Source organism: Zophobas morio, unplaced genomic scaffold (assembly GCF_036711695.1).
Source record: "Zophobas morio isolate AGI-343-1 ecotype UQ-CSIRO unplaced genomic scaffold, CSIRO_AGI_Zmor_V1 ptg000029l, whole genome shotgun sequence".
NCBI classification, from domain to species: domain Eukaryota; kingdom Metazoa; phylum Arthropoda; class Insecta; order Coleoptera; family Tenebrionidae; genus Zophobas; species Zophobas morio.
Window position 1 is genome coordinate 9,934,977 of NW_026972134.1, and position 10,040 is coordinate 9,945,016.

Genomic DNA, 10,040 nt, shown 5'->3' on the forward strand with positions numbered 1-10,040 from the left:
TCAAGCACAATCAAACATTTAATTTCTTCGATAAAATACATCCTGTTATTTGTTTTCTTTTAATATGTTCGTTATGGGTTTGAGGTTTGACAGCTTTTATTATTTCTAGATTAAAATTGATACTCACCGCTGTTCCTCGGTATTTACCACTCTTTGTATATATAGTTAGTGCTTACATACCTATGATATTTTCCATTGTCTGGGTATTTTATTTCAATTGATACATTTCTGAAATAATAATCTGACATTTTCGTATAGTCTTTGCCATTTCTATTCAAACACCACCTGTTAATCGTAAATTTGGCAACGTTCATATTCAGACAATTTTCGAATTAGAAGCCGTTGTCAATCAACCGAAAGCTGTTACCAATTGCTAAATTTTAAGCAAAATCAACAGGTGGTGTTTCAATAGAAATGGCAAAGACAATATTTCTTTCCGTTTGACGCTACTTTTATCAACAGCTTCTTGGTAATAGTTTTCCCAATTTTTATGGTTTTGTTGTTATTTTACTATTTCCCTGTTTTTGTTACTCATTAGATTATTATACTTCTGGTTCTTCCCATGCCATCGGGGAAGCAAGCCCGTATACCCGAGAGAGCACGTCCCCCTATGGCATCTCAACGTAGATGTAGCAGTGATTATAGAAGCTAAAAAGAATGAGCAAGACTCAGAAAACTTGGGTAGGTACGTAAATTTGATCGCCTGTATATAGTGGAGTACCTAAAGAGAATACAAAGCTCAACAAAGAGTTTCCAGAAGACTAATAAGGAAGCATACAACCACATGAAAGAATTATTTTATAATACCTAAATATATATGTACATGCGTATGTATGACAGTTACGGGAATATGTTATAAGAAATGAATATTGTGCCAGTAAGATCAAAGACGCATTTTTTGAACAAGTATGTAATGGAATAACAAAGTATACCAAAGAGATATCAATGGGTAGAGGAGGAAGGAATATAACGATTCAAACCTCTGATGGTAGCGCAAAGACTTTAAATACATAGACTGGCTGTTAGTAACATTTCTAATGCATTTTGGTGAAGCCACGGCGCATGGTAGTATGGACGCCATTGCTATAACTTTTATGTCAAATTAAGTGAGGTTGTGGTGGTTAGCAGCAGTAGTTTCTAGCACAGAACGTTTCTAGACCTCGAAATAAAAGTGCTTGTGTGTCGGGACTTACGAGATTGTTTGTAAATATGGCCATTAAAAATGATTTGGTAACTAAAATGTTTGCCCTAACTTTGCAAAGTAGGACCATACATTTTTTTTTTTCTACATAATGAACATTTGTTTAGTATGGATTAGTTGGACGTAAATAATTCTTATTTTAATTTATTGCTTAAATTTATTTTGAGAAATTATTTGACTCTCGGAATAGGTTATGAGTGCCGCTTAAGTACTGAGCGTGAAAAAGCTATCTCTTTAAGACAAAAATTCACGAAATTAATTTTGTTTCAAGGACATTAATATTTTTAAAGGAATTTACATATACATATAGATATTATTATGCTAAATAAATAATTACGATTTGTTGTCTTTTTTATTTAACATTTTAAATTGCATTTTGTGACCGGAAAATTCAAATTTCGCGCACTTACGGTTATAAGCAATATGGCGGTCGAAAAACTTCACGTTTTTCCTGACACAGCCAGTCTATGTATTAAAGTCTCTGTGGTAGCGATTGCATCCACTGAATGAATTTATCTGATTATTTACATATCGTTTACATAAGTAATTAAAATGAATCTTATATTTATTTATTTTTTTTTATTTTACGTTGGAACAAAATCCGTTTTCTATAATTCTATTATTCTTACTTTTTGTTCTACAGTTTTGTACGTTTGTAGATATTCTAGTAATTTTTGATGTAATAAATATGGTGGCGCAGCTGTCTGTCATTGTCAACTGTCACAGAGTTGTCAAAGTGACGTCTCAAAATTCAATCAACAAATTTAAACAATTTTAGAAAAATGCTGTAAAATAACAAATAATTAAAATGAACCGATGGAAATACACAACTCCTTTACTTCTAGACAATGAATCAACTCTAACCAGCGAAAAAAACGTCAGATTGTATGATGGTGATCAAAAGGTAAATTTCACTTGTAATAAAAATTCTTCTCTAAAAAGACTCAATTCGTCTTTTTAGACATCCTTTGAAGGCGGCGAACTCATTATAACCACACACCGAATACTGTGGGGGCGCCCTGGTGCAATATCGAAAGGCCAAACCTGCCTAGCTTTAAATTTAGCATTAATCGTCTACATTGAAGAGGAATCCCCAAGTGCTTTCAGCTTCAGCCGCTCTAGAAAAGTCGTCTTGCATTTATCAGAACCAACAGATTGTAAGTTTCACTTTATAATTAATAACATTTAACCTATATTCGTACAGATGAACAAGACAAACCACAACAGACTAGCATTTACAACTTTATAAAATTATCATTCAGAGAAGGGTTTAATTCAAACGTGACAGGCATACTCAATGATTGTATCCAGCGAAAACATTGGGAAATCTTTCCACAACCAACCGCTGTAGAACCCCAAAAACACGCCCCACAGATAAAACTGCGAACTGGAATTGTAGGCATCGAACGCAGTTTGCAAGAAAAGCAAAAAGCCGCAGATGAAAGCATATCAGTGGCTTTTCAAGATTTAAGTAAGCTGATGATCATGGCGAAGGATATGGTGCAGATATCGAGGACAATTTCTACAAAGATTAAAGTACAAAAGAAGTTATATTTAGCTTCAAGTGATTAATTTTTATTTCTAGGAAAGACAAGGCGACATCACAGAGGACGAGACTGTGCGTTTCAAATCATACCTACTGAGTTTAGGTATCGATGATCCAGTTACTAGGAATTCATACAAAACTGATAACCAATACTACAGAAGCTTGGCTAAACAAATCTGCGATTTTTTGCAGTCACATATTGAAGAAATGGGGGGTATGATGGCGTTGACGGACGTATTTTGTAGAATTAATAGAGCGAGAGGGTTGGAATTGCTGTCTCCAGAAGATATTTTGAATGCTTGTCAAATAATGGAGTCCATGGAGTTGCCTTTGAAGTTGTTTGAGTTTAGTTCTGGAGTGAGAGTTTTGCAGCTTTCTACTTTGGACAGTGAAAGTGTTGCAGAGGCGACAGCGATTTTGGTAACTGATTGAGTAGTTATTGCAGTCTTACTAATGACATTCATTTTGTAGCTTGATGATAAAGGTTCATTGTCGTCCGAAGAATTGGCTCAGGCTCTGGGAATTTCTTTTACTATAGCTAAAGAAAGGTTACTTACGGCTGAGAAGTGTGGGAAGTCATGCCGAGATGATTCAATTGAAGGCCTAAGATTTTATCCTAATCGATTTTTGGCAGAGTGAATGTTACTACTTGTGATTTTTTTTATTGTATACCTGCCATTTTAAACTATTATTTTTTGCAATTAATATCATTGTGTACAGTTATTACAAGTAATAAATATTTTAGAATATATTCTTTGGCTGATAATGTTGGTTTTAATGTATTTAAAGTTTACACATTACATTTTGTCCGTGTTTATCTGGTTGCGTACGCACTGACAAAATTTACATAAATAATATCGTATTTAGAATGTAATGCAAGGATCAGTAATCTAACTAACTAAATTTTAACTATTTCAAACCACAAAATAGAAAAATATTACCAACACTAAAAACAGTGCGTTAGAACGAAAATCATTACAAGATATTTTAACTGGAATACAAAACGTTAAAAATAGTCTAAAACGAACATTTTCAATTTCAACCAAGGGCGTTATATTTATTAACATAATGTCAGTGAGTATAGATGTTAAATACATAGTCACTGATAATGTACTTGCTTCGAATTAAAACTTTTAATAAATCCTGCCAGAGATTGTGTTCGAAACTGATCAACTGCGTGTATAGTTGGTTGCATATAGGAATTTAATTTCTCTTGTATTTTTAAAATTTTAAAATGAAAATTGGTCAAAGATTCTTCCCTCGCTCCTGAAGTACAGTACAACATATTCAGCATTTTCAAAAAGTTGTAAAATTTGGGATAAATGTGTAAATTTTGATTAACGATTTACTATACTTACTAAAACTTTGAAATATTTGCAGGATTTCAGTGCATTAGGCTTTGCAATTTCAAAGTTAAAAATTTGGATGTCTAAGATAAAACTTCAAGACGGATTCATAATCCACAAATGTAGGGATATTGTTCTTTTATAAAATTTAAATAACGTTCTACCCGATTTTCCTAAAATACATATAAAATTTGACAATAAAATCCGTCCAGTTATCTATAAAATAAAAATCAACACATCCGGAAACCAACTTTTTTGTTTCAGGAGATATGAAACGTCAAGAAAACATGAAATTAGCCGTTTGCCCGATGGATTGTATTACAATAGTTCTCTTGTTTGCGCTACGCCGATTCTGGTAGATATCATTTACACAGTTTACAGAAAAAAGATAAGATACATCTTCCACGAATTTTGCTAGTTGCCAACAATATTTAAAACCATGTATGGAAAACTGAATATTTTACTAGTTATCACCGGATTGTTTCTGAAGATGTTTATATCTCAACTCAATTATTATGTCCACATTTGTTATTAAAATTAACTGTTATCATGTACCTACAAAAATGGATATTAACTAAACTCTTCGTTATGCTGCCACTTTTGAAATTCCAATTTTATTTTAATTGTTATACCTATGAGCCTAGAAAATACCTATTCATATCAGTAATTAATTAGTTTGTTATTTTACATCACATTGTCTCATTTATTTGTACTTATTTATTTACTTTTCTTTTTTTGTATTGATAATACTTTAGTTTATATCAACTGCTCTGTAATAGGTTCTTATGAGCTGTTGGGCAATAAACACATTGTTATTATTGTTATTATTATTATTATTATTGTTAAAAACTAAAATTAGTTTTCTCTAATTGCTTGCAAGCAAGGTCATTTACATAACTCTTGTGCAAAGTACTTTCATTCGGTACAGTACGACCACACATTTCTGCAAAAAGTGTTTTTACTTTCGGATTTTGCAATTTTTGAAATGAAATGTTAGCAGACAAGAAAGCTTTACATAACGCTGAATTAAATTTTTGCTGTTCATTTTTCGTGGTACTTGCTTGAAGTGTTTGTTTTAAAGATTGTTGAGCCATTTTGGTTAGATATTGAAAAATTAAGCGATTGTAAATATGATTAAAAAAAGTAGTTTAGTCAGTTTTTTGTATGATTTCTTTGTAAAAAATTAATAACAAACATAACTTACTGTTTTACTACATGCTTTACAAAAAACTTTTTCTTCTTGTAGAATAAGTTCTGGAAATTTTTTTATCCAAGACACCACCAATAAGCAATTTTTCATTTTCGGCATGTTTGAAAAATTTCAAAATTATATTTCGTAGAAACCTATCCAACTACCTACTCCCTCACAAAGTTTGTTCAGTCATAAACTATTCTTATTTCTGGCATTATTCCATTTTGAAGAAAATTCTTGTTAAACTGCATTATTCAGGTAGTTACGGTATTGTAAACAAGCAAATTCGGGTTGGCCCTGTTACTGAAGAATGCTACCGTCATAAAATGGTAATACCTAAGTCCGCCTCAAATAAAAGTAGTAACCGACAATGAGTTGACCAGATGGACCAATCCTCGAATAAAAAAAAGGTTAAAAACGCCGACACTTGCAATAAAAAGTTCGCGTTATGCTTTGAAAATCTAAAAATTGTCAAAATATGCAAAATTTACGAAAATATGTGAAAAATCTTGCGGTTGGGTCAAAATTCATAATTTATTTAGATATTTGCCTAGTTATTGATTAAAACTATAATAATAATTTATACCATCAAAAAATTAAATTTTCTGACAATTTTTGTTCGCGTAGTATTAATAGTCCAGTACCCAAAATTTTTAAAAAGTTTATTCTCAAATTAATACAGAAATATGGTTATAGGACAACATTTTTTTTATCTATCATATTTGCACAAAATTGCATCTCGTGTGTGTATTTTGCACCTTGGTCTCAAAATCATTTTTTTTTTTTTTAATTAATAAACGATACTCTGATCTTTCTTCTTTATCGTCTGTTAACTATCCTTGTTGAAACAACACTACATGCTGATAAACCCAATTTGTTGATGTTTGCGCTAAAATTTCATTTATCCGTCAAATGCAACTAACACAATTTCAAGCCAATTTTTGCAGAGTTGCCATTTTATCGGATGGGAATATCAGTAAACAATTTCGATATGTAAATATGAATTATTCCATGAGTGTAATGGCAATTTTCTTCAAGGAGAACATGAGATATCGTAAGATTGCCGAAATAATGGCGTAGTAGAGCACTGAAACACCCACAAATTCGTTTATCTTAATAGGTATAACTCTCAACTCTAGAAGCCAAAAGGTCACTGATTAGAATTATGCGAGATTTTGATTATGTTTCGTCATTTATGAGGCGCCACTTCTGGGTTGATGACACGATTATTCTTTAAAAAGTTAGGGATAGGTGGAACTGAAGGCAGAAAAATATAATATTTAATCTATGGGTTTTGATCGCGTTGTGTAGTAACATGCCATACTTTGCTCTTAAATGCAAAATTCAACTTTAATGACTAACAATTTTTTTTACCGGAAATATACTGAAATTAATGTCTCCTTCACGTTTATAATATAAGTAAACAATATTTACTGCTAAATTACTGAAATGAAAAATCTAGATAGATTTAAGATTCGCTTCCAGTAGATATCATTTTTAGTTTTATGTACAAGTTTCCCAAAATTTTTAAAAATACGTGACGCACAAACATGCAACAAGGAAGACCTAAAAATATCTCCAATTTTCCCCTCGTTGAATGTTATTAACACCAACCGGGAAGTCCTCGCCCTTATCGCATCTAGCAATTTAGTGAAGACCACAGTAAATAAATCAAGTACAGCACTAATGTCTCATAAGGTTATCAGTGTTAAATATACAACAACAATAAAAGAAAGAGGTCGCTACGATATTACCATAAAATAAACTGGTTTACCTAATCGCAGCCAAAATATGCATGTAACGTAGTGCTAGCAAGATGCCGATGACAATACTGACGATACAAGAAGTTAACAATATCATAAGTGAACACTTCATCAAGATTTTCGGAAATGTCGTAGAACACTACCCCGCTGCAGCCATCGGGATTCTCAGATGTAGGCCATTCAAAAACGCTGGGGATATTTCAGTCGCTTTTAACAAATTTTTGGACAAACTGAGCTTGAGGGGTAAGTCGGAAATTTTTATTTCCAAAAATTTCTTTATGGTTTAAAAAATTCACATATTTATTTTTAAAATTAAGTAGTTATAATTTCGAAAATTTTTAATTTCCGTGTAAAAGTTCAACTTGATGAAAGTAAAAATTTTACCAAAATCGGAAATGTACTAAAGTTTAAAACAATAGTGACTCTTATTGTCTTATTAATGAAGTAAAAAAAGTTGACTTGTTAAAAATAGAGTCACCAGATAATAAAATCACACATTAATGACGTGAAAATGCTGATAAAATGACAAGAAGGTTAATATTCTTTTATTGTATACAGTATGTCACGTTACACGTTTATCAGCTATTATGCGTATTTTAGCTATCAATGTTTTATAAACACTGAGGTGATATACAATTTCTCGAATTCTTCTATCTCAAACAAATAAACACAAGATTTTGATTGTAAAAAATATTGAACGCAAAAAATTATTGAATTATCTTTGACTTTTGCCCTTTTTTTTTCAGAAAAACAAAACATTTTGCAATTGTATCCAGATTTAGTGGCCAAACTGGCTGATTTGAGTAAATTTATGTTACACATTGAACAGTATCAGAGGATTTCTGGAGCTGATCTACTGACCATTGAGGATAAACAGAAGTTGGGACAGTTGAATAAACGGTACAAAATACCTCACATTGCTTTTTCTACGGCCTCGGAGAAGAAACACTAGTTTAAATTTTATCAAACGTGTTTGTTGTAAAAAGGTCGTAGAAAAATTACGTGTGTAATTTTAAAATAACATTCTTTTTGGTGTTTCGTATGCAAACAGCTCATTCGTTTCTCAGTTACAGGGAAAAATTCGGCTTTCCATTCGTTACCTACGGAAAAGAATACAAAGACGTTTTCACGATATTCTCTGAAATGGAAACGCGAATCGAAAATAATATTGAAGAGGAAACGGAGCTTGCGATTAACGAAGTGAAAAAAATTGGAAAATTGAGAATCTGCGAAATTTTGCAAAGATGAACGAATGTTTATTATTTGTCAGTATATCCTTGTACATATTTCTTTTTTAATTTTAGGTAGGTAAATAAATAAAATTTAAAATCCAGATGTTTTGTTGATTATTTATTAGATAAATCTATTACGTTAAGGCTCGTTTATACACGTCTCTTTTTTCGGTTCGTTCTAACCTCAGGTTGTCATCACAATAAATTTTTGACGTTGCCCACAATCGTAACGCTAGTCGTTTATGGTTGTTAGAATTTAAACTTCGATTCTACCTTCCGTGTTATTAGGACTGCAGAAATGTGGAAAAGTGCGACACAATTGTATAACATTGTTTTGTTGGAAACATTTATTAAATTTATTTACCTCATTTACATTATCATTTTAATGCTTATACAAATTCTGTATTTATTTTTAGTCCCATTTTACGAAAAAATTCAGTTACTCAAGAATATTCTGATTAATTAAATAATAGAAATGACATAACATAATAAGCAACCTAACCTTCAAGTGATTTTTAATTATAACTAAAAATAAGTTTTTTTTTTTATGAAAAGATAACGTGGCGTAAGAATGAAATACTTAGTTTATGTTTTAAATTGTTTACAGCGTTTATCATGCGTTAATGCAGTGATAATGTTTTGTAGCAGTAAAAATTAATTCTGATTACTTATTATTACACTTTATAAGATGGATGAGAATTAATTCATTTTTTTAAACATGGATCCCGTGTTGTTGAATTTACGAGTTGAGTTAAACTCGGATGCAACCCGAGTGAAACAGGAGGTCAAAAATGCGAAGAGGTGAAGAAATACCGCACCGCTTCTCGAAAATCTTCAGTAAAAAAGAAATATGTTTGTTTTCATAACAAATAATAGTTCAGAGATGATTAAACAATTATTATTTATATTTAATTAAATTAGAAACTTGAAATGTGAGAGGAATTCATTTTAAACTATAAAATACTTGTTTGTATAATCAATTCCTGTGAGGTTATATTTTGATCTGTGAACCTGTGATTGTCGATATCTTATCCACAATACGACGTATATTTCATAGGTACTTGCATAATGCAGATAGGTAGGTAAGAAAATTAATGTCATAAATATGTCATTTGAGAGTGGATGACGACAGCAGAAGGGTCGAATCTGTGTAAAATTTTCAGCGATGTAAAGCTCTGAATATATTGATTTTATCGACTGGTCTGGAACTTAACTTTACGGGTAGTTTTTCAGTAAGTACCTTCCCAGTACCCCAAAGGGGATCGGGTTCGTTGACGTACCTGCTACAATGCAAGGTCGGATTTGAAAATATTTGAGAAATGATTCAGTACCCGTTTAAAAAGATATTTATTCTTTCATTAGTTTATTAACCCCGCCGTGTATTTGTCAGTAGTAAGAAGCCTGAATGTTTTGTGCAACTCAACTCGTAGTACCAATGTTTTTTGTAATCCAGTTGATACGGCCATGTATGGTTTTGATGAGTACCGAATTGTACTTTGATATTGCTTGAAGGACCTTTGTTTTGTTGTGGGCGAAATAATAGACAGTGCTCGGTTTCGATATTTAATACAGGACGGTTACAGAAGTACTGAAATTACATTTGTATTTACAATAACAGGTAAAGAGACCCAAAAGGGTTAGTGGCCGCTTCCGACTCATTACTTTGATCACCTTGATATTTTTCAAGAGTTATAGTTTTCGCTGAAAATGGACTCTCATTTTAGGAATTTAATTTTTTATTTCAAAAATTCATACATTAC

The 10,040-nt window shown here is 31.7% G+C and overlaps 2 protein-coding genes across 2 annotated transcripts; both read left to right on the forward strand.

The window, feature by feature from the left end:
• Positions 1 to 1,900: 1,900 nt before the first annotated feature.
• On the forward strand, positions 1,901 to 3,513 carry Vps36 (Vacuolar protein sorting 36). Its single transcript, XM_064066815.1, has 5 exons — positions 1,901 to 2,105; positions 2,163 to 2,358; positions 2,406 to 2,737; positions 2,787 to 3,167; positions 3,219 to 3,513. The coding sequence occupies exons 1-5, from the start codon at positions 2,010 to 2,012 to the stop codon at positions 3,384 to 3,386; spliced, it is 1,173 nt and encodes a 390-aa protein (XP_063922885.1). The 5' UTR covers positions 1,901 to 2,009; the 3' UTR covers positions 3,387 to 3,513.
• Positions 3,514 to 7,042: 3,529 nt separating this feature from the next.
• On the forward strand, positions 7,043 to 8,381 carry LOC135137539 (2-oxo-4-hydroxy-4-carboxy-5-ureidoimidazoline decarboxylase-like). Its single transcript, XM_064067233.1, has 3 exons — positions 7,043 to 7,291; positions 7,795 to 7,948; positions 8,116 to 8,381. Exons 1-3 carry the CDS (start codon positions 7,102 to 7,104, stop codon positions 8,294 to 8,296), a joined length of 525 nt encoding a protein of 174 aa, XP_063923303.1. The 5' UTR covers positions 7,043 to 7,101; the 3' UTR covers positions 8,297 to 8,381.
• Positions 8,382 to 10,040: the final 1,659 nt, after the last annotated feature.

What these genes read in the sequence shown, in the direction of transcription:
- LOC135137539 (XM_064067233.1), top strand. Translation starts at nt 7,102, where the DNA reads ATGCCGATGACAATACTGACGATACAAGAAGTTAACAATATCATAAGT. An exon ending in GGACAAACTGAGCTTGAGGG is followed by an intron (nt 7,292 to 7,794) that starts GTAAGTCGGAAA and finishes TTTTTTTTTCAG; the next exon opens with AAAAACAAAACATTTTGCAA. An exon ending in TTGGGACAGTTGAATAAACG is followed by an intron (nt 7,949 to 8,115) that starts GTACAAAATACC and finishes TTCGTTTCTCAG; the next exon opens with TTACAGGGAAAAATTCGGCT.
- Vps36 (XM_064066815.1), top strand. Translation starts at nt 2,010, where the DNA reads ATGAACCGATGGAAATACACAACTCCTTTACTTCTAGACAATGAATCA. An exon ending in CAATTTCTACAAAGATTAAA is followed by an intron (nt 2,738 to 2,786) that starts GTACAAAAGAAG and finishes TTTTATTTCTAG; the next exon opens with GAAAGACAAGGCGACATCAC. An exon ending in CAGAGGCGACAGCGATTTTG is followed by an intron (nt 3,168 to 3,218) that starts GTAACTGATTGA and finishes TTCATTTTGTAG; the next exon opens with CTTGATGATAAAGGTTCATT.